The sequence below is a fragment of the Oncorhynchus mykiss genome, chromosome 7 (assembly GCF_057628025.1).
Source record: "Oncorhynchus mykiss isolate SJ-2025 chromosome 7, ASM5762802v1, whole genome shotgun sequence".
Classification (NCBI taxonomy): domain Eukaryota; kingdom Metazoa; phylum Chordata; class Actinopteri; order Salmoniformes; family Salmonidae; genus Oncorhynchus; species Oncorhynchus mykiss.
Window position 1 is genome coordinate 70901814 of NC_143028.1, and position 24837 is coordinate 70926650.

General features: G+C 41.7%; 1 protein-coding gene across 1 annotated transcript in view; it reads right to left on the reverse strand.

Annotated features, from left to right (window-relative positions):
- The window catches only part of LOC110528512 (copine-9), a 136017-nt gene that overhangs the window by 41563 nt on the left and 69617 nt on the right, over positions 1-24837 (reverse strand). The window contains exons 8-10 of the mRNA XM_036984091.2: positions 6229-6292; positions 658-761; positions 126-230 (exon numbers count right to left, since the gene is read on the reverse strand). Of these exons, the coding sequence (XP_036839986.1) occupies positions 126-230; positions 658-761; positions 6229-6292 (273 nt within the window). The remainder of the gene's footprint in view (positions 1-125; positions 231-657; positions 762-6228; positions 6293-24837) is intronic.

Consider the following 24837-nt stretch of genomic DNA (forward strand, 5'->3'; position numbering starts at 1 on the left):
TTATTAGGTTGCTTTGGATGAAAGCTTCTGCTGAAATTCCCCAAAATAGCTAATGTGGTCATCTCTTTGCCTTGGGGGCTAAGTGACTTTTGACCTATGCTGTTGGCTGTCTGTGTGTCACTCACCTATCATAGTCTCCGTTACAGAGTGCTCGTACAGGGATGGTGAAGGGCTGCCAAACAGGGTTCAGAGTATTCTTTATTACCTCTGTCTTATGGCAGATGGTGAACCTACAGTACACAGCAAACACAAGGAGCTCTGACTACAGATACTGTACAGGGATGGAAAGGTATTAACCACAAATACCAAAGAATATGGTGAACCAACAGAAATAGAATGACTTATAAGGGTACAGTCGAATGGCCGTGGTCTGAGGGGCTTTCCCCCCGCTTCTAGTAATTATATTTGTATGGACCCGAATTCCTGATGCCAGTGATGGCCAGTGATGAGCGTCTCGCTCATTTTAACATCTATGAAGTGGGTACAGAGCACACACAAAGCATAGCGCTATCAACCACAAACACCAAGGAAATGAAAGCGTTGTTGTCTCCAAAATCAACATTTTGACAGATGTGATACATAACAGACGATGTGGGAAGTTAACTCATCCTGATACACACGCATGCCCACCACACAGACATAAACACACACACTCACGTTCCGTCTTCATTGCTGCGGTAGAAGACCAGGAAGGGATCTGACTTGCCGAAGAAGTCTTTTTTGTCCAGCTTGTTGGCACACAACTGCATAGTGGCAATGTCCTGAAAGAAAAGACAAGTCTCAGACAAGTCTAAACATTAAACCAAGGTGGTGGTATTAATCAGAAAAGTATTCAGACCCCTTGACTTTTTCCACATTGTTACGTTACTGCCTTATTCTAAAAATGGATTACATGTTTTACCCTCCTCAATCTACACACAATACCCCATAATGACAAAGTAAAAACGGGTTTCTAGATTTGTTTGCAAATAAAAATATATATATAAATAGTGAAATATAAAAATGTACATAAGTATTCAGACCCTTTACTCAGTACTTTGTTGAAGAACCGTTATCAGCGATTACGGCCTCGAGTCTTCTTGGGTATGACGCTTCAAGCGTTTCTCCCATTTTTTCTGCAGATCATCTAAAGCTCTGTCAGGTTGGAAGAGGAGCGTCGCTGCACAGCTATTTTCTGGTCTCTCCAGAGATGTTAGATCGGGTTCAAGTCTGGGCTGTGGTTGGGCCACTCAAGGACATTCAGAGACTTGTCCCAAAGCCACTCCTGCGTTGTCTTGGCTGTGTGCTTAGGGTCACTGTCCTGTTGGAAGGTGAACATACGCCCCAGTTTGATATCCTGAGCACTCTGGAACAGGTTTCATCAAGGATCTCTCTGTACTTTGCTCCATTTATATTTCTCTCGATCCTGACTAGTCTCCCAGTCCCTGCCGCTGAAAAACATCTCCACAGCATGATGCTGCCACCACCATGCTTCACTGTAGGGATGGGGCCAGGTTTCCTCTAGACGTGACGCTTGGCATTCAGGCCAAAGAGTTAAATCTTGGTTTCATCAGACTAGAGAAACTTGTTTCTCATGGTCTGAGTCCTTTAGGTGACTTTTGGCAAACTCTAAGCGGGCTGTCATGTGCCTTTAACTGAGGAGTGGATTCCATCTGGCTACCATAAAGGCCTGATTGGTGGAGTGCTGCAAAGAAGGTTCTCCCATCTCCACAGAAGAACTCTGGTGCTCTGTCACCCCCCTGACCAAGGCCCTTCTCCCTCGATTGCTCAGTTTGGCCGGGTGGCCAGCTCTAGGAAGAGTCTTGGTGGTTCCAAACTTCTTCCAGTTAAGAATGATGGAGGCCACTGTGTTCTTGTGGACCTTCAATGCTGCAGAAATGTTTTGGTACCCTTCCCCAGATCTGTGCCTCGACACAATCCTGTCTCTGATGTGTACTGTTAACTGAAGGGAACTCAATATAGACAGGTGTGTGCCTTTCCAAATCATATCTAATCAATTGAATTTACCACAGGTGGACTCCAATCAAGTTGTAGAAACATCTCAAGGATGATCAATGGAAACAGGAAACAACCTGAGCTCAATTTGAGTCTCATAGCAAAGGGTCTGAATATTTATAAGGTTTTTCTGTTTTTAATTTTAATACATTTCCCAAAATTTCCAAAAACCTATTTTAACATATTCAAATATAAAATTGTTGCTTTTCAACTATTTTTACAACCAATTGTTTATGAAGGATAAAGGTTGATTCTTGTTTGGAAATGGTTTAGGGGTTGACAGGTTGGATTCAGCAACAAATCAACGCACTTTCTATCACCATACTATAGCCCTTGTCTGCAGTCAAATCACCAAATCGCCCTTTAGTGGCCTCAAGGGTGGAATATTATTAATATTTTTCTTAATTTGATAATAATAAATATTATTTAAAAAACCTGCAGAAAATCCGCTGTTTCTATGTCAAACGTTTTTGTTATATTTCAGTCTTCTGTGATGTATATAAAGCGTAATCTTGGGATACAACCTAAAATTGAATACATTTCAACTCTATATCTGACATGGTATGGTGTCTTCTGTTTTTGAGCCCATTAGTAACCATGTAATAAGATAAAGAGTACCAATAAACGTAATGGTAAAAGTCACTGAAAGTTTTAAGCTAAAGCTGCATTAAGTAACCTTTTGGGCGACCTGACCAAAGCATGTAGAAATGTTATAGATCTGTCATTCTCATTGAAAGCAAGTCTAAGTAGCGGAAGATATGTTCCGTGTGTGCTATTTCTATGCTTTTCACGCTTAAGTTTTGTTTTTGCATCTTTTACTTTCAGTTTTGTACACCGGTGTTCAATTAAGCTGAAAATAATATAGTTTGGATTATTGAAAAGACATTGCACAGTGGTTTATACGGTACAATAAATTCTCTACACATTGCTTGTTTTGTCACTAACTGAAATTAGGCAAACTATTAGAATTTTAGCAATCAGGAAATGTCAGAGCGATTTCTGCATATTGCACCTCTAACAAGTATGCTGTTAACATCCATATTCATCATATTTCACAGGGAAACCTCTGAGAAAGCCAAAACAAAAGACTCTACCGAGGTGGAGCAGCTCAACCATATAAATAGAATAGAATAGATAGACCATCACAGAACATTGACTTGAATGGGTATTACCGTTTTAGTAACTACATTTTTATGAGCCTGACATCCTGTGGAAATCACATCTTTCGAGATCTGGGCGAGGTAGCAGAGTAAACACAACATTTAATCTAGCACGCAGCATGCCCCTTCCTTTCTTTGTCTGTAATGAACGATACACTTTACTATATTCTCTATGTTTGATGATACAGAACTTAACTATGCATTCACAAGTTTTCAGAGCCCTATCCCGATACCCCCAATAGAGATGGAATGAGAATAATACTTCATCTCAATGGGTATTCCTCTGTTTTCTCCTCATTCATTAGACAAATCATTCCCAGGAAGTCAAACTGTGTGTGTGTGTGTGTGTGTGTGTGTGTGTGTGTGTGTGTGTGTGTGTGTGTGTGTGTGTGTGTGTGTGTGTGTGTGTGTGTGTGTGTGTGTGTGTGTGTGTGTGTGTGAAAGAGAGACATAATAACGGAACATAACCTGTCTCTAATTATTCACCCACCAAGAAAAAGAGGAAAACATTTGAGATAGAGAGATAAATCATTCATAAATGAGTGGAATCGTCAATGTCGTTGTTCACTGTCTGGATGTATATTTACTCCAATATTGTTGTCTGCATTACCTGACAGAATGATAATCTTTCACTGCTTGTGCCCCAAATGGCACCCTATTCCTGACATAGTGGGGCCCAAAGGGTTCTGGTCACAAGAAGTTTGCCATGTAGTTAATAGGATCCTTTTGGGACATTACCACAATTTTATATTCTGTCATGATGCTGAAGGCATCTAGCCTAAAGTACAGATATGACCTAGTAGAGGTATGATCTAGCCTAAAGTACAGATATGACCTAGTAGAGATATGTTCTAGCCTAAAGTACAGATATGACCTAGTAGAGATATGATCTAGCCTAAAGTACAGATATGACCTAGTAGAGAATGATCTAGCCTAAAGTACAGATATGACCTAGTAGAGATATGACCTAGCCTAAAGTACAGATATGACCTAGTAGAGATATGACCTAGCCTAAAGTACAGATATGACCTAGTAGAGATATGACCTAGTAGAGATATGACCTAGTAGAGATATGACCTAGTAAAGATATGAACTAGTAGAGATATGATCTAGTAGAGATATGACCCAGCAGAGATATGATCTAGTAGAGATATGATCTAGTACAGATATGTCTTAGTATAGATATGATCTAGTAGAGATATGATCTAGTACAGATATGTCTTTGTATAGATATGATCTAGTAGAGATATGACCCAGTAGAGATATGACCTAGTAGAGATATGATCTAGTACAGATATGTCTTTGTATAGATATGATCTAGTAGAGATATGATCTAGTAGAGATATGACCCAGTAGAGATACGACCCAGTAGAGATATGATCTAGTAGAGATATGACCCAGTAGAGATATGACCCAGTAGAGATATGACCTAGTATAGATATGATCTAGTAGAGATATGATCTAGTACAGATGTCTTTGTATAGATATGATCTAGTAGAGATATGACCCAGTAGAGATATGATCTAGTAGAGATATGACCCAGTAGAGATATGATCTAGTAGAGATATGATCTAGTAGAGATATGACCTAGTAGAGATATGATCTAGTACAGATATGTCTTTGCATAGATATGATCTAGTAGAGATATGATCTAGTAGAGATATGACCTAGCCTAAAGTACAGATATGATATCGTAGAGATATGACGAGTACAGATATGAGCAAGTATAGATATGATCTAGTATCGATAGATATGACCTAGCAGAGATAGGGTCTAACCTAAAGTAGAGATATGACCTAGTCTAAAGTAGAGATATGACTTAGTCTAAAGTAGAGATATGACCTAGTAGAAATATTACCTAGTCTAAAGTAGAGATATGACCTAGCCTAAAATAGAGTTGTGACCTAGGCTAAAGTAAAGATACAGTATGGCCTAGACTAAAGTAGAAATATGACCTAGTAGAGATATCACCTAGTCTAAAGTAGAGATATGACTTAGTCTAAAGTAGAGATATGACCTAGTAGATATATCACCTAGTCTAGAGGAGAGATATGACCTAGCCTAAAATAGAGTTGTGACCTAGGCTAAAGTAAAGATACAGTATGGCCTAGACTAAAGTAGAAATATGACCTAGTAGAGATATGACTGTGTTCCCTTTTTATGTTTTTATTATTTCCGTCTCAAATCAAATTAAGGAAAAATCTCCCCCGTGGCAACATTTCCCACATCCCCATGAAGACTATTTTAAATTTAGGGATTAGGTTTAGGGTTAGAATTAGGGTAAAGGGTTAGGATTAAGAGTTAAGAGTCAAGTTTAGGTTTAGATTAGGTATTAGGGTTAGTGTTAGGTTCAGGGCTTAGTGGAAATAGGAATGGAAATCAATTTTATGTTCCCACGAGGATAGAAGAACAAACAGTTTTGAAAAAAGTACCCAACTGTCAAACTTGAATAAAAGCTAAGAAACCTTTGTAGGAAATGGCTAGTAAAAGTGAAAGTCACCCAGTAAAATACTACTTTAAAAAAAAGTAAAAGTCTAAAAGTATTTGGTCTGAAATATACTTAAGTATCAAAAGTAAAAGTACAATTATAAATCGTTTCATATTCCTTACATTAAGCAAATCAGAAGGCACCATTTTCATGTTATTTTAATGTACGGATAGCCAGTGGCACACCAACACTCAGACATTATTTATAAACAAAGCATTTGTGTTTAGTGAGTCAGCCAGATCAGAGGCAGTAGGAATGACCAGGGATGTTCTCTTGATAAGTGAGTGAATTGGACCATTTTCCTGTCCTGCTAAGCAGTCAAAATGTAACGATTTATTTTGGGTGTCAAGGAAAATGTATGGAGTAAAAAGTACATTATTTTCTATAGGAATGTAGTGAAGTAAAAATAAAAGTATCAAAAATAGAAATAGTAAAGTAAAATACAGATACCCTAAAAAACTACTTAAGTAGTACTTTAAAGTATTTTTACTTAAGTACTTCTCAAGTACTTTACACCACTGAGAACAAAATGTGTGTGTGTATGTGATAACCAGAGATAAACTAAACGACGTGTGTTTTACTGACCCTGCAGTTACTCAGTTCCTCAGCGGTGAATATGATGTTCCCACACTTCTTCCCTGGGATCCCACTGGAGAGAGAGACAGTTCAGGGAGAGGAAAGAAAGAAATACAAAAAAATTACACGTACTGGTTTCGGGTCCTGTGTGGGTGATTTGTGTACATAATTAGCTATTGCAATGCATGTGGAATGGATCTATTAGTGTGCCTCTCTGTACGCAATCATGTGTACATGGTATGGAAGGTAGAGACCTTGATTGAAATAGATATGGACACACACCATAGCTCACCTCATGCTAACAGTTGTGGTCTAAATGGTCAATCCTGATACCTTTACTACCGCACCTTCAGACTCCAAATCAACAGGTCAGAAAACAGCCCATCACTCCACATTAGCACACCACATAATAAACCCAGTGGAAGAGGACAGACCTCAGATCAGATTTTGGGATGACTAAATTATCTTTCATATAAACAGACCAGGGCAGTCCAGGGAGATTCTTCTCCTCCTTCACACATGTTCTGCATCCCCAATGGCACCTTATTCCCTATATAGTACACTACTTTTTACCAGAGCCCATAAATAGGGAATAGGGTGCAATATGGGACGCAATCATAGAAAATAGATGAGGGGTTACCATTCAATCCAAGCAGACCAATTATTTTTAGGGCCTATCGGAGTTTCTATCAAATGATGTATGAGGTGATCAGGGAATTATAATGACATTCGATTGAAAAATGGAGGCTGGACGGGCTGGTGTTAAGAGAGGAATCCCTATTTAACAAGGGGGCAGCTTTTACATTTCTGGTACCGCTATTGATCAATTTGTTGTGAGCCATGGTTTGGGAATAGTTTCATTAGACGTGTGTCAACGACAGAGAGAGGATTAGAAGCATCAGGTTTCGCTTCCCAAGAAGATCATTTATATAGAAAAACAATTCACAATGTTTGACCTTTTAATGGCACCAGACCAAGGCTCTGCAAGATATCAGTTTGTCTCCGTGGATGGTTTGTTCCTCAAGGTTCTGTTTTAGGACCACTATTGTTTTCACTATATATTCTACCTCTTGGTAATGTCATCCGGAAACACAATGTCAACTTTCACTGCTATGCGGATGGCACACAGCTGTACATTTCGATGAAACATGGTGAAGCCCCAAAATGACCTACCATGGAAGCCTGTGTTTCAGACATAACGAAGTGGATGGCGGCAGATGTTTTATTTTTAACCTCAGACAGAACAGATGCTAGTTCTAGGTCCCAAGAAACAATGAGATCTGCTGTTGGATATGACAATCTTTAAGGTTGTTCAGTCGTGCGAAGGACCTCTGCTTTACTCTGGACCCTGATCTCTATTTTGACGAATATATCAAGAATATTTCAAAGGACAGCTTTTTCCATTTTCGTAACATCGCAAATATCAGAAACCTTTTGTCGAAAAACGATGCAAGAAAAACTAACTCATACTTTTGTCACTTCTAGATTAGACTACTGCAATGCTCTACTCTCCGGCTACCAGGATAAAGCACTAAATACACTTCAGTTAGTGCTAAACACAGCTGCTAGAATCTTGACTAGAACCAAACAGTTTTATCATATTACTCAATTACTAGCCTCTGGCTTCCTGTTAAGGCTAGGGCTGATTTTAAGGTTTTACTGCTAACCTACAAAGCATTACATGGGTTTGCTCCTACCTATCGCTCTGAGTTGATCCTGCCCTACATATCTACACGTACGCTACGGTCACAAGACGCAGGCCTCCTCATTGTCCCTAGAATTTCAAAGCAAACTGAAGACTCATCTCTTCAGTAGGTCCTATGATTGAGTGTAGTTGGGCCCAGGGGTGCGAAGGTGAACGGCAAGGCACTGGATCGACGAACCGCCCTTGCTGTCTCTGCCTAGCCGGCTCCCCTCTCTCCATTGGGATTCTCTGCCTCTGACAGTATTGCGGGGGCTGAGTCACTGGCTTACTAGTGCTCTTCCATGCTGTCCCTAGGAGGTGTTTCACTTGAGTGTGTTGAGTCACTGATGTGATCTTCCTGCCCGGTTCTGCGCCCCCTCTGGCTCGTGCGGTGGAGGAGATCTTCGTGGGCTATACTCAGCCCTGTCTTAGGGTAGTAAGTTGGTTGATATCCCTCGTCGGATGGGGCCACAGTGTCCCCCGACCCCCCCATCTCAGCCTCCAGTATCTATGCAGCAATAGTCTATATGCCGGGGGGCTAGGGTCAGTCTGGTATATCTTGTGTAATTCTCGTGTCTTATTTGGTGTCCTGAGTGAATTTAAATATGATCCCTCTAATTCTCTCTCCCTCCCCTCCCAGAGGACCTGAGCCCTAGGACCATGTCTCAGGACTACATGACCTGATGACTCATGGCTGTCCCCAGTCCACCTGGTCGTGCTGCTGCTACAGTCTTCTGCCTGCGGCTATGGAATCCTGACCTGCTCACCAGACGTACTACCTTGTGCCGGACCTGCTGTTTTTGACTCTCTCTCTCTATACATGTTGTCTCAAAAGGTTGAGACCTGCTGTCTCAACCTTTGAATGCTCGGCTATGAAAAGCCAACTGAGATTTACTCCTGAGGTACTGACCTCTGGCACACTCTACAACCATTATGATTATTATTTGACCCTGCTGGTCATCTATGAACGCTTGAACATCTTGAAGAACAATCTGGCCTTAATGGCCATGTACTCTTATAATCTCCACCCGGCACAGCCAGAAGAGGACTGGCCACCCCTCATAACCTGGTTCCTCTCTAGGTTTCTTTCTAGATTCCTGTCTTTCTAGGGAGTTTTTCAGCGCCACCGTGCTTCTACATCTTCATTGCTTGCTGTTTGGGGTTTTAGGCTGGGTTTCTGTATAGCACTTTGTGACATCTGCTGATGTAAAAAAGGCTTTAGAAATATATTTGATTGATTGAGATATTCTGTTGAATCTGACAATTAATCTTAGAGGTTGTACAGTCATCTCAAATAAAACTGAAGTAACTCGGCGTTACTCTGGACCCTGATCTCTCTTTTGAAGAACATATCAAGACCATTTCAAGGAGAGCTTTTTTCCATCTACGTAACATTGCAAAAATCAGAAACTTTCTGTCCAAAAATGATGCAGAAAAATGAATCCATGCTTTTGTCACTTCTAGGTTAGACTACTGCAATGCTCTACTTTCCGGCTACCCGGATAAAGCACTAAATAAACTTCCGTTAGTGCTAAATACGGCTGCTAGAATCCTGACTAGAACCAAACAATTGGATCATATTACTCCAGTGCTAGCCTCCCTACACTGGCTTCCTGTCAAAGCAAGGGCTGATTTCAAGGTTTTACTGCTAACCTACAAAGCATTACATGGGCTTGCTCCTACCTCTCTCTCTGATTTGGTCCTGCCGTACATACCTACAAGTACGCTACGGTCACAAGACGCAGGCCTCCTAATTGTCCTTAGAATTTCTAAGCAAACAGCTGGAGGCAGGGCTTTCTCCTATAGAGCTCAATTTTTATGGAATGGTCTGCCTACCCACGTAAGAGACGCAAACTCGGTCTTAACCTTTAAGTCTTTACTGAAGACACATCTCTTCAGTGGGTCATATGATTGAGTGTAGTCTGGCCCAGGAGTGGGAAGGTGAACGGAATGGCTCTGGAGCAACGAACCGCCCTTGCTGTCTCTGCCTGGCCGGTTCCCCTCTTTCCACTGGGATTCTCTGCCTCTAACCCTATTACAGGGGCTGAGTCACTGGCTTACTGGGGCTCTTTCATACCGTCCCTAGGAGGGGTGCGTCACTTGAGTGGGTTGAGTCACTGATGTGATCTCCCTGTCTGGGTTGGCGCCCACTCTTGGGTTGTGCCGTGGCGAAGATCTTTGTGGGCTATACGCAGCCTTGTCTCAGGATGGTAAGTTGGTGGTTGAAGATATCCCTCTAGTGGTGTGGGGGCTGTTCTTTGGCAAAGTGGGTGGGGTTATATCCTTCCTGTTTGGCCCTGTCCGGGGGTGTCCTCGGATGGGGCCAGTGTCTCCTGACCCCTCCTGTCTCAGACTCCAGTATTTATGCTGCAGTAGTTTGTGTGTCGGGGGCTAGGGTCAGTTTGTTATATCTGGAGTACTTCTCCTGTCCTATTCGGTGTCCTCTCTCTAATTCTCTCTCTCTTTCTTTCTCTCTCTCGGAGGACCTGAGCCCTAGGACCATGCCTCAGGACTACCTGACATGATGACTCCTTGCTGTCCCCAGTCCACCTGGCCGTGCTGCTGCTCCAGTTTCAACTGTTCTGCCTTATTATTATTGGACCATGCTGGTCATTTATGAACATTTGAACATCTTGGCCATGTTCTGTTATAATCTCCACCCGGCACAGCCAGAAGAGGACTGGCCACCCCACATAGCCTGGTTCCTCTCTAGGTTTCTTCCTAGGTTTCGGCCTTTCTAGGGAGTTTTTCCTAGCCACCGTGCTTCTACACCTGCATTGCTTGCTGTTTGGGGTTTTAGGATGGGTTTCTGTACAGGAGTTTGAGATATCAGCTGACGTACGAAGGGCTATATAAATACATTTGATTTGATTTCGATTTGATTTGATTGATTTATATTTATATTGGTATGAATCTGCTTCCATGAGCTTGTGAAGTAACAATGGTTGACACAACATTCAGAATCAGAACAAGTTGACAGACGGTCAAATCCATCATGTAATTGAATGATTTGCTCCATCCACTTGACATGGCATACTACATCCTCTAAGAGATAGGATGATTAACATGCTTGCTGTGAGATCTAAGGGTGTTGTCGTAAACACCCTTGCCACACACACACACACACACACCTGTCGGGTTGACAGCCTCTTTACAAGGCTGTCCACAATGTTTACAAAGCCCTTGAAACTTCTCTACCCAGCATTCCAGGTCTTCTGTATTCTCTGCTAAACCACTGTGACAGCTTGATTACTTCACAAGGGCACACTCAGATTTAGTTGCTGTCAGGAAAGACACCCTAACACCCTTGGTTCTGTTAAACAAACATGTACGCACATATAAGCACAAACCCACACATATGCACAAACAAACAAACACACAGACACACAACCTCGACCTCCTCCACCTCCTTGTAAGTACAGTCACACCGGCATTGAGATGAGGCAAGTAAAAACTCAGACAGCAGCCATCCAAACCATAATTAATTGACGGGATTTTTTCCTTCCTCTGTTATTTTTTTAAATAATTTTTGCCTCCTTCCATCCTTCCTCGTTTACAAGAAGCCCTAATGTTGATGATATATGAGCTGCCTTGCGTCTCGACTTCTAATGACTTCCACATGTAGCATGTTAACATGAGGCCTTCCTTTGACATTCAACACATCCCAATTCTCCACCCCTCTCCTGAAGTGTGCACTCACTCCCTGTTATGGATTTAAAAATCTTAGGAATGGTTTAAGTATTGGCTAGTGGGATTTTTCCACCATTGCAAGTGCACACTTCTGGAAAAAGGATGAGAATCAAGACATAGCCAGTCTCTCACCCCCAGGCCCAATTCAAACACTACCTGAAAGGCTGGATGTCTCTATTGATGCCTTGTGAAAATGGTTTCATCCAGAGGCACAACTTTGGATTAAAAAATGTGGTGGACATAACTTTATAAACACTAAACAAATCCAGTCGGATAAACACAGCGGGTAATAGAGATGATCAATATGAGTGAAGTCAATACGTCATGTCATTTTAGCATGCCATGTCACCAACCATCTCAGATTGTTCTGAAATCGTTTCTGTAGATAGAAACCGATAAGATTAGCATTCCTGAAACATTATTTTGTTGAGATATAATTTGATTGCACCCAAATTGGCCATTTTGATAGGATTCATATTATCTTCCATAAATACATTACCAAACATCCAATTTGGACTATAATTCTTCCTAACAATGAGTAAGACATGAGGAATCCCCCCCAAAAATATCAGTTCTGTATGTCTGACAAGTAATATGGGGCTGCAGCTTGGAGTATTGTTTCTTCAACCTTTGTAATGTATTCCCTGTGAATCTGGTGATATATTTCTTCCAACTTTTCTTTGCAACTTTGGGTAGAAAACCAATTGCTTTTGCTCATGATTAAAATAAATTGTGTGATCATTCTCACAATTAAAGCCCTCCATGAAAGCAATTCAGTTTGTCCACCCACGTCTTAGACACTTAATTTGTGTACAGGAAACGAACCCTCTGTTTGTGGTTTATTCCCTTGAAAAAACAGTCTGGATTACTTATACCATTCCTGGCGATTGGCGAACAGGCAAACCATTAGGCTACAGCAGTTCTAATGGTTTCAATGTTATGGTCTCTAATGGTCTTTAATGGTAAAAGTCCCACCATTATTTTGACTTTTCAAGGAGTTGAAGCATTAGGTTGCTAGGAGAAGGACAAACTGAATTGCTTTCATGGAGGACTGGCTTGACCACACAGTTGACCACTCTATTTATTTTAATCATGAGGAAAATATATTTGTTTTCTACCCAAAGTTGTAAAGAAAATGTTGTGTTCCATTTAATTAACACAAGAGACCAGCAAAATTGATAACAGGGTGTGGTGGCAGTAGCAGGAACAGCGGCATCTAGTGGTTAAAACTTGGTACTGTCGAACCCATTTATGGTAAAGATTGCAAGGGACTTTAATGGCTTATTTCTCTGAACAGGGGAAGAAAACCATCACCAGATTCCCAGGGAATACATTACAAAGGACGAAGAAACAATACTCCAAGCAGAAGCTCCATACTACTTGTCAGACATACATAACTGATACTGTATACTGGTTGTTGTTTTTTTAATACTTTTGTATAATTTTATTGGATCATCATGTCTTACTCATTGTTAGGTATATATTGAAGATTATATGAATCCTATTAACTAAAATGGCCAATTTGGCAGCAATCAATTAGCTTAATTTCTCAAAGATTAAATGATATTTTAACAAAATAATGTTTCAGGAATTCTAATCTCACCTGTTTCTAACTACACAAACGATTTCCAAACAATCCGAGATGGTGGGTGTCTTGTACTTTTTGAGGTGGAATGACTGTGTGTGGAAGTGTGTGTTTCCAGCAGTCTCCACACACACACCGTTGTCCTCCCAGACCTTCCACTGCCTGCTGAGGTTCCCCTCTCTCCTACACACACACACACACACACACACACACACACACACACACACACACACACACACACACACACACACACACACACACACACACACACACACACACACACACACACACACACACACACACACACACACACACACACACACACACACACAATACTGAGTCACATTGCTAAACCTGCTGTGTAGATTAATGTTATGTATTTTATTCATCCTCCACAGCTTTACAGTGGGGTTCCCCCACCCTGTCAGCATGCACTTAGTTAAAATAGCTGGGCTACAGCACGTTGGCGGGACCCCTGACTGTCACTGTTGCATAATACCAGTTAATTTACACTATTCCCTGTCCTTACATGACAGAACGATTGCAACCATTATAATCCAGAACTTGATTGTAGACTAGATCATCTCCAACACAATCAATACAGGCCCATTAACTAATACATGAAACCGATTGTAAGGTCTGACCATCCATCAATCATCTAAACAGGGGGAGAATACAAAGTTAGAGGCTATACATAACCTTTGCCTCTGGGGCTTCTGTTGAGCCAAAAGGGGTGCCTTACTGTACATGGACAGAATACTGTCCAGAAATGTGTATGAACCATACAGGCATCACTCAAGCCAACGTTTGAGGTCAACAATTAGCAACTAAACTTTTGTAACAAAGCAAACCTTACTTCAGAAGTGAGAATCCAAAGACGACATACATGTATGTCTTTGTTTAGGTTTTGCTTTTGATTTTCAGTTTATGGTGGCATGTCCCTAAGTCCTCTATGAAAAGACTAGAGCCAGCGGGAGAGAAATCATTCATTACAAAAAGGCATCCAATATCTATGACCATTGATTAAACACATTTTGAAATGTTATCAATAGAATAGAAGTAGCTAACAGGATTCATCAAAAATAATATACAAAACTAGACTTTGATCTTAAACATACTATACAGTGCCTTCAGAAATTATTCACACCCCTTGACTTATTACACATTTTGTTGTGTTACAAGATGGGATTAAAATGTCATTTTTTTTGTCAACAATCTACACAAAATACTCTGTCATGTCAAAGGAAAGAAAAATTCTAACTTTTTTTTTTATCATAAAAATGTAACATTATTATATCTTGGTTCCATAAGTAGAATCACCTTTAGCAGCGATTACAGCTGTGAGTCTTTCTGGGCTTTTATTCTTTAAAGAATTCTTCAGGCTACGTCAAGTTGGTAGTTAATCATTGCTAGACAGACATTTTCAACTCTTGCCATATATTTTAAGTAAAAACTTTGATTAGGCTATTCAGGAACATTCAATGTCATCTTGGTAAGTAAATCCACTGTATATTTGACCTACTTGGCTGAAAGGTGAATCTGTCTACCAGTATCTGTTGGAAAGCAGACTGAACAAGGTTTTCATCTTGGATTTCGCCTATTCTCAATTCTATTTATTTTTATCCTTAAAAACTCCCTAGTCCTTCCCAATGACTAGCATATCACATCTTCAAGCATTTGCCCCAAACATAACACTTTGTATTCAGGACATGAAGTTGATTTCTTTGCCAGATGTTTTGCACTTTTACTTTAGTGCCTTTTTTGCAGGATGCACGTTTTGGAATATTTCTATTTTTTTATTGTATTATATTTATTTGACCTTTATTTAACTAGGCAAGTCAGATAAGAACAAATTATTTTCAATGACGGCCTGTTCAGGGGCAGAACGACAGATTTGTGCCTTGTCAGGTGCCTTGTCAGGGGTTTGAACTTGCAACCTTCCGGTTACTAGTCCAACGCCCTGCCACCCCAGGTTAGCATTGTGGAGTAACAGCAATGTTGTTGATCCATCCTCAGTTTTCTCCTATCACAGCCATTAAACTCTGTAACTGTTTTAAAGTCACCATTGGCCTCATGGTGAAATCCCTGAGCGGTTTCCTTCCTCTCCGGCAACTGATTTAGTAAGGACGCCTGCATCTACCAATACTGTAGGTGGCCTTCTTTGCGAAGCATTGGAAAATCTCCCTAGTCTTTGTGGTTGAATCTGTGTTTGAAATTCACTGCTCGACTGAAGGACCTTACAGATAATTGTATGTCTGGGGTACAGAGATGAGGTAGTCATTACAAAATCATGTTAAACACTATTATTGCACACAGAGTGAGTCCATGCAACTTATTATGTGACTTGTTAAGCACATTTTAAGTTCTGAACTTATTTAGGCTTGGCGTAGCAAAGTGGTTGAATACTTATTGACTCAAGACATTTCAGCTTTTCATTTTTAATTCATTTGTAAACATGTCTAAAAACATAAGTCCACTTTGACATTATGGGGTATTATGTGTAGGCCAGTGACACTTCATTTCATCAAAATATCTTCATCTTTTTAAATAACAGTCATCATTTGGGGCAAAGTTGGGGTTTTGTTAGCTAACTTGTCATGGTTTTTCACACCGAGACTAATGTGAACAGGTCTGAATACAACAAGTAAAGCAATTTCATTTTGGTTTGAGTGTGTTTAGTTTGACCTGTAGATTAAAAACCACCTACGTACTTTAGCAATATTATTCAAGTCCGGACACTCAGAAGATCAATGCCAGCACATTGTGATCTAGCCTGGTTTTCAAAGACACGGCAGGTTACTAGCTACACTAACTGTCTATGATATGTACAACATTTGATCTATTCAGGCCAGTCCTCCCTCTTCACATCCCAAGAGTGGGTAGTGCCTAGTGACAGGTAGTCTGAGGAAGTGTTGCCACGTCCATGACCCCTCACTCTTGTGGATAAGTTGTTGCCATGGCGACATGTCATTGGTAATAATAGCCAGATCCGGAAAGGACCATCGAGACCAAGCTTCCTTCAGGTTTGTGCTTGGGATATACTGTTTATAGAAAGGCTATAATGTGAGTGAGTAAGAGCGATAAAAGTATTCATTTCTTTGATCTTGATAACTCAGACACCGCTTCCCCAATCACCTAACTTTGACTAGAAAAGGGCTCCACTCAAAGTAGTCCCGGAACGTTGGAAATCAGACGAAACAACAAAAAAACTATTTGTGGTCTTTCGCAGGGACATAAGTATAACACAGGAGAGGAGCACTTTGCAATTTTACCTGTGCCACAGGTCTACTCAGTTGCCTACTCTCCACAACAGAGAGATCGGTCATGGGCATGACGGATAGAGAAGGTGAGGAGCGAAGTGGAGGAATGGAAGGGATGGAGGAGGGAGAGAGGAGATAGCCCCGAAATAGGGTCTCTCATGGGGCCACTGCACAGGGAGGCGAATGTTCATTTTGATTACAAGGAGGGGGATGCTGGTGGTGTGACAAGCTTGGCCCCTGCTCTACACCCCCAGCCCCTCACCACACCACCCCCGTCCCTCGCCCACCCGTCACCCGCTGATGGGAATGACAGGGCGACAGGGCGAGTGACAGCAGGAGCAGCTCATTCAATTACCCGGCCTTCTGATGAAAAACATGTTCACCAGAGAGAGGGAGGGGGACTAGATGGGGGGGAGTGGGGGGGGGGGGGGGGACAGGGAGAGAGATATAAAGAGGAGAAAGAGGGAGGAATACAAAGAGGAGAGATAGAACAGGGAAGAGTGAAAGACAGAGAGGGGAGGGGGATAGAAAGAGGAAGAGTGAGACAGAGAGGGGAAGGAGATAGAAAGAGGAAGAGTGAGACAGGGACGGGAGGGAGATAGAAAGAGGAAGAGTGAGACGGGGACGGGAGGGAGATAGAAAGAGGAAGAGTGAGACAGAGAGGAGGGAGATAGAAAGAAGACGAGTGAGACAGAGGGAAAGTAGATAGAAAGAGGAACAATGAGAGAGGGGAGGGAGATAGAAAGAGGAAGAGTGAGAGAGGGGAGGGAGATAGAAAGTGGAAGAGTGAGAGAGGGGAGGGAGATAGAAAGAGGAAGAGTGAGAGAGGGGATGGAGATAGAAAGAGGAAGAGTGAGACAGAGAGGGGAGGGAGATAGAAAGAGGAAGAGTGAGAGAGAGAGGGGAGGGAGATAGAAAGAGGAAGAGTGAGAGAGAGAGGGGAGAGAGAGATAGAAAGAGGAAGAGTGAGATACAGAGAGGGGAGGGAGATAGAAAGAGGAACAGTGAGAGAGAGGTGAGAGATCGAAAGAGGAAGAGTGAGAGACAGAGAGGTGAGAGAGATCATAAAGGGGAGAAGGGGAAGATCAATTACAGAACAGGAGGGAGAGAGAAAAATGGAAGACACGAAAGACAATCACCTAGAAAAGAGATTCAAGAAAAAGTATTGCCTGTGCCTCCTCTGTGTTTTGTCCCTTAATTCACTCCAATTACCTGAAATAAAAATCTCTCCTCTTTTCTCCCCTCTTTCTCTCCCCCAACAGCAATCTGGTAAAGAGCAGCCCACCACTGTGAAACTCTCCCAGATACAATGGGGGCGATTATTATTGGCAACCTTGATAAATATGAGAAGAGAAGACTTTATAAAATAAATAATACAAATACTGAGCTATATTGTATGCAAAAAATAAAGTGGGAAATGCCATGATTTTATACTAACACATTTGCTCAGCGACAGATATTTTCCAAAGCTCCTGCCAAAATATAAAGCTACAGTAAAACAGCAGCATATGTCTGCGCTATCTGTGGAACGCTGCACACTGTAATCAAGAGCTTTCCACTTGGCAACATGTCTACTTTGTCTTTCTACTTGGCAACAGGTCTACTTTGTCTTGAGGTGGGTGAGAATGAGAGCCTGAGGGTACGAGAGGGAGAAATGCGATGAACGAGGCAAGTCACTTAGCATAAAAGGTCTACTTTGTCTTGAGGTGGGTGAGAATGAGAGCCTGAGGGTACGAGAGGGAGAAATGCGATGAACGAGGCAAGTCACTTAGCATAAAAGGTCTACTTTGTCTTGAGGTGGGTGAGAATGAGAGCCTGAGGGTACGAGAGGGAGAAATGCGATGAACGAGGCAAGTCACTTAGCATAAAAGGTCTACTTTGTCTTGAGGTGGGTGAGAATGAGAGCCTGAGGGTACGAGAGGGAGAAATGCGATGAACGAGGCAAGTCACTTAGCATAAAAGGTCTACTTTGTCTTGAGGTGGGTGAGAATGAGAGCCTGAGGGTACGAGAGGGAGAAATGCGATGAACGAGGCAAGTCACTTAGCATAAAAGGCTCAAAACTCCAACAGCATTTGTATTTTTTCAGTTTAGTCTTTTCTGGCTGACCTTTTTTTAGTCCCTCCTCTCTCTCTTTTTCTTTCCACTGTTTCTCTGATTATACCTCACTCACCCTGTCTTTCAGACAGGCCCCCACTTGGGATGTGCTCTTGTCAGAATATACACTCAAAGCCCTCATTCCACCGGAATGACTGAAATAAAAGACTCCCTCCATTTCTTATCTTCCCCCTCCTGAGCACTAGGAATCGTCAGGCGGGGAGTCTCCTAGCATCCCACCACCCACATAGCGGTTAGAGCGTTGGGCCAGTAATTGAAAGGTCGCTGGTTCGGATACCCAAGCCGACAAGGTGAAAAATCATTTCAAATTTTTTTTTTATCTTCTGGGTAAAATGTTCCATTCTTAGCTTATGCATGCTCTATTAAACTCAAGTCTGTCTAAATGCAAGTCTGTCTAAATGCAAGTCTGTCTAAATTCAAGTCTGTCTAAATTCAAAATACTCCGTGTGTCTCTGTCTTTCCCTTGAATCCAACACAAACAGCGACGTGCTGCTCCAAAGCGTCCTAGCAGGTATACAGTGGTTGCCAGTAACATTTGAAGCACCCCATTTGCATGACAAGCCACTTGTAGATGGAGTATTTGGAGCTGTAACTTCATAATCTACCTCAGCTGCATTATCCACCTTACAGACATTTTCATGGCATTATCATATCTAAAAAGCCATAGTGAATCTTTGAGTCAAGGGAAGAGAAGCACCATACATTGTCTGGCTTGGGAAGACAACAGCAACAACACCAAATAGAGCAGGGGTACTCAAGTACTATTTGAAAAGGTCCGGTCACACAAATTTCCTATGTGGAAAAGATCCTAATGGATATTGTCATTTATCGGCGTAGTCACAAACCCCACCTCTCAACCCATGTGACCCTAAGCTGTTCAACCTGTTCACATCCCTCTTGTAGGCCGAGAGAACATTTTGCTGTTTACAACTCCTGCAATTCTAGCCATTGTGCCATGGGCAACGAGAAAATGTTGCAGTTTTAATGTCTTTTTTTATATTTAATATTATGTGTTTAGATCATACCAAGGGTCATAAACCTGACTGAGTTCCTAAATGATTAGTATTTGTTTTGTTGGGACCAACTACTGACCCCGTTCTGGGTCCAGACTGTGGTCCACCTGAGTATGGCTGACAGAGAGTCTAGACAAAGTATCTCTACCCTGCCATCTTAGTCCCAGCCAGTCAAACAGTTAATACATTATGCTGATATCCTGAGGGTGGATATGGGGCTACAAATAGCTTATAGCCGATAAAATGCTCACAAAACTAACCCCAGGACCTCTCGTCACTGATGCCAGTACACAGGGAGCGTGCCTGGAAGAATTGGTTAGTTTCCACGTTTCTCAGCGTCTCCTCTTGGTATGAGGGTGACAAGGAGACTGTGGGTGGCATGCTAAAGGCGTTTCAAGCTAATTATCTATTTGGACAAAGATCAAACACCCCACAGTGGAAATTATGTTCAATGTTTATGCAGAGCCCGGGCCTCTGAAATGCTACAAAGTCTCCTTGCAGGGGGCACGAGAGGAAATAAAAGTGGAAAAAATATAGAATTGAAAAAATATAAAAGGCGGTTGAAGGGTTTTGTGTCCTGAGATTGTTGCTTGAGGGATTTAGTGTCCTGAGATTGTTGTTTGAGGGATTTAGTGTCCTGAGATTGTTGTTTGAGGGATTTAGTGTCCTGAGATTGTTGTTTGAGGGATTTAGTGTCCTGAGATTGTTGTTTGAGGGATTTAGTGTCCTGAGATTGTTGCTTGAGGGATTTAGTGTCCTGAGATTGTTGCTTGAGGGATTTAGTGTCCTGAGATTGTTGCTTTAAGGGTTTAGACATCATTTTAAAAATATATTTGCTTCCTGGTTACATTTTCCTTTCTTAACTTATGCATGTTCTACTAAATTCTAAATATTCAGTGTGTCTGTCTTTCCCTTGAATCCAATGGGCATTCTTTCAGCTGCATCATTTTCAACAAATTCCATCTAGAACACTGCCTGGTTTCTTCTTCCGAGAGAGACAACAACAAATTCATTGATGTACAGTACAGTGGTTACTGTGTCTGTTGTGGCCTGGTATGAGTGACAGCCTTGAGAGTTGGATTGAAAGAGGTAATATTAAACCAGTGAACAAATATTTTTAGATATGGAGATACGCCTGGGAGAATGAGATTGAGGGCGGGAAGTGGGAGGACATAGAAGCAGCCCGATGTTTTTCATCTGAATCTTAATCTTATCAGGGCAAGAGGTGCTCGAGGAGCGGAACGTAATTACAGGGTAATTTTAGAGCGGTGTGTGTGTGCTGTAAACTTAAAGGGATGAAGGAAGGGTTGGGGGGGACAAGGACAAAGTAACATCCATCGAGTGTACCTGACAAATGAGAAATATGCCAATTATCACTGTATAATATTACATTTTTACGATCTTTTACGCCACGTCGTTATACCAAGTATAAGCTGTTAATTTCATCTGTGTTTTTGTTAAGGTGAAGGGCAGACAACTGAGAGACACGCAGTTTAATATTCAATCCAGAAATCTTTAAGTCAAGTTGTTACACGCGCGGTTAACTTGACCAGTGTTTTCGTCTAGGGGAGCTGGGGCGGAGAGCAGACACTTGGGACGCGATGGACCGTGTGGAAGGAATGAATATGGTTGGCAAATTAATCGGTGTCACGTTCCTCTTAATTTAACTAGCTGCCCACAGCTCATACATCTCAATAAACAATGTTGGTAGGTTGTTCCTCTTTTAAATTGACATTTGCTACGATTTAATTTATTTGGGGAACGTGAAACAATCCTCTTGGCCATGGGATATTTCATTATATGGAGAATAATAAATAGTGGGAAGGGAGGCACGGTGCCATCCTGACCTGTGCATAGACTCCCATTAAAATAAATAAATGGGAAAATAAGTGTGTGTGTAAGTGAGACAGAGAGAGAGCGAGACAAGAGATGGAAGGGTTTGGTCTATAATTTGGTCTTCTAAAATGTCATTAAGTACTGTTATGGTATAAATATGTAATAATTGTGGCAAACAATACCTACCACCTCCCATATCTCTAAACTACCAACGAACAGATCAGTAGTACAGTTTCCATGCTATCTCAGCAGATGTATAGAAGGTTTGCATTTCAAGGTTTAAAAATACAGTTCATATTCCTACTAAAAGCATACTTAACTAAATGGAGGAAGACATGAGAGGGGAAAAAAATGGATTTAATTTTTCAAGGGAGAGAAAGGCATCAAGCAGATGAGGAGGTAGACCGCTGCATAAAAAGGTCATCATGAGGTTCAAGTGTCAGGTCAAGAACTTTGAAAGTGCAGTCTCAAAAACCATCAAGTGCTATGATGAAACTTGCTCTCATAAGGAACGCCACAGGAAAGGAAGTCCCAGAGTTACCTCTGCTGCAGAGGATAAGTTCATTAGAGTTACCAGCCTCAGATTGCAGCCCAAATAAATGCTTCACATAGTTCCAATAACAGACATCTCAACATCAACTGTTCAGGAGACTGTGAATCAGGCCTTTATGGTCAAATTGCTGCAAGGAAACCACTACTAAAGGACACCAATAATAAGAAGAGACTTGCTTGGTCCGAGAAACACAAGCAATGGACATTAGACCGGTGGAAATCTGTCCTTTGGTCTGATGAGTCCAAATGTGAGATTTTTGGTTCCAACCTCCATGTCTTTGTGAGACGCAGAGAAGGTGAACGGATGATCTCTGCATGTGTGGCGGAGGAGTGAGGTGTGACGGTGCTTTGCTGGTGACATTGTCTTTGATTTATTTTGAATTCAAGGCACACTTAGCCAGCATGACTACCACAGCATTCTGCAGCGATACGCCATCCCACCTGGTTTGCACTTAGTGGGACTATCATTTGTTTTTCAACAGGACAATGACCCAAAACACACCTTCAGGCTGTGTAAGGGCTATTTGACCAAGAAGGAGAGTGATTGAGTGCTGCTTCAGATGACCTGGCACCCACAATTACCATATCTCAACCCAATTGAGATGGTTAGGGAAGAGTTTGACAGCAGTGTGAAGGAAAAGCAGCCAACAAGTGCTCAACATAAGTGGGAACTCCTTCAAGACTGTTGGATAAGCATTCCAGGTGAAGCTGGTTGAGAAAATGCCAAGAGTGTTCAAAGCTGTCATCAAAGCAAAGGGTGGTTACTTTGAAGAATATAAAATATAAAGTATATTTTGATTTGTTTAACACTTTTTGGGTTACCTCATGATTCCATATGTGTTCTTCCATAGTTTTGATGTCTTCACTATTATTTTACAATGTAGAAAATAGTCAAACTAAAGAAAAACTGTTGAATAGGTGTGTCCAAACTTTTGACTGATACTGTATTATTTTAAATCTTTGAAAATATTTGAGTAGTTCTTCATTGAGCTTGACAGGCACAATGTAACCATTGGAATAGTCAGAAAACGTGTCAACCCTGCCTATCTGGCACCACGAGCAGACTTGTGCTGACGCTGAACGATCTTTGAAAGATGTCAGGAACTATTTGAACCCAGGTCTGCCTGCCACACACAGCAAACAGCCCACAGGTTTTAAAGCAGCACCAGCTCCAACTCGTGTACTTCTCCACCCAAAGTCTCCCACACAGGAACAAAAGTCTCCTCTCCATGGCAACTCACCAGTGCAGTGTATGCACCGTACCAGCAGAAATACACTGGGGGGGGGGGGGGGGGGGGGCAGGCTAAAGTAAGCACTCAAAGTATTTGAGAAATTTCAAGTAGTATTTGAACCCAGGTGTGGAGATAAATACAAACTCAGAGTATCAGTATATAGCCTACAGACAGACGTTGCAGAGACGCTGCCTGTCAGATAAAAAATATAAAAACTGCCGCAATGCCAAAAAACTCACTCGATACTTCAAAGGCTCACATTTCATGCTTTGAAATGTCATTTTTTTGTATTTAGATTAGAATCAAGACTCACACAAACTGAAATGAGTTTATCAGAATCCCGTGGAAACAAAGAGTTGATGTTGAACGTGGGGGGGTAGGGCCATCATAAGCCATAGACTTACAATCAGGGGCCACGGAGAAAGCGAGCAGAGAGAGAGAGACGTGGGGTCTGTTAACTGGTGGGTTGGTGAGTATTGGATTGATCAAAGCTCTGAGGCCATGCCAGTTTTCTGTACTGTACTGAGTGGAACGAAAGCTGGGTGGGAGTCCACAGAGGGACATTGAGCGTCGCTCTGCATATGGCTTTTAAATATTTCATCAGATGGACTGCCAATAGAAGAGATGTACATCTGAAGCAAGACCTTTTATTGCTAATTAAGCACAACGTTAATAAAGGGTGTGTGTGTGTGTGTGTGTGTGTGTGTGTGTGTGTGTGTGTGTGTGTGTGTGTGTGTGTGTGTGTGTGTGAGAGAGAGAAAGAGAGAGCGAGAGAGAGAAAGAGAAAGAGAGTGGGTGTTTGTGATATTTCTTCAAATTAACTTTAAATTAAGTTCAGATGCGATTGTGAAGGTTTTGATAATGGACTTTGGTGCCGTGGGGAAGCTAGCAAGACACTGGCATAAGCTTGTGTTTGACGGCCGTGGTTTTATGGAGCATGCAGCCTTGCCTTTTGTTGTCAGTTAATAGAATTCCCCAATGTTTTCCCAGATTCCCAATGGGAAGTAAATTACTATACAGTGGAAGGGCTTGAAAACTCCCTCTTCCCTGAGACTTTAAATAAAATCTGGGAGAGGCGGCAACTTCAGACGGACTCCAGTGTACAGAGCAACCACAAACACAACCTTGATGCCTTCTTATAATATTCAAACCTATTTAAATGTCTAATGTGGAAGGCAGAGTGGGAAGATGTAGTGAGAGGTAAGCCTTTCTTCTATATAGTGTCATTCAAAACCAGAATGGGTGGAAATAGATTAAGGATGGAAAAACATTTATTCAATTTCCAGCCATCTGTTTTTATGTAGGTCAGAGGCAGCTATCTGCTAAATAATGAAAATGGACACTGGATGATGGTTTGCTTGTGTGTGTGTGTGTGTGTGCGTGCGTGCGTGCGTGTGTGTGTGTGTGTGTGCGTGTGTGTGTGTGTGTGTGTGTGTGTGTGTGTGTGTGTGTTTACTATCCTTGTGAGGTTGTGAAATTGAAAGTGAATTCAGACAAGTGGGGACATTTCGCCAGTCCTCAAAAGGAAAAAAGCTATTTTAGGCTTTGGGGTTAGGTTTAGGGTTAGAACTAGGGTTATGGGTTAGGGTTAGGGTTAGGGGCTAAGGTTAAGGTTAAGGGCTAAGGTTAAGGTTAGGTTAAGGGTTTGGG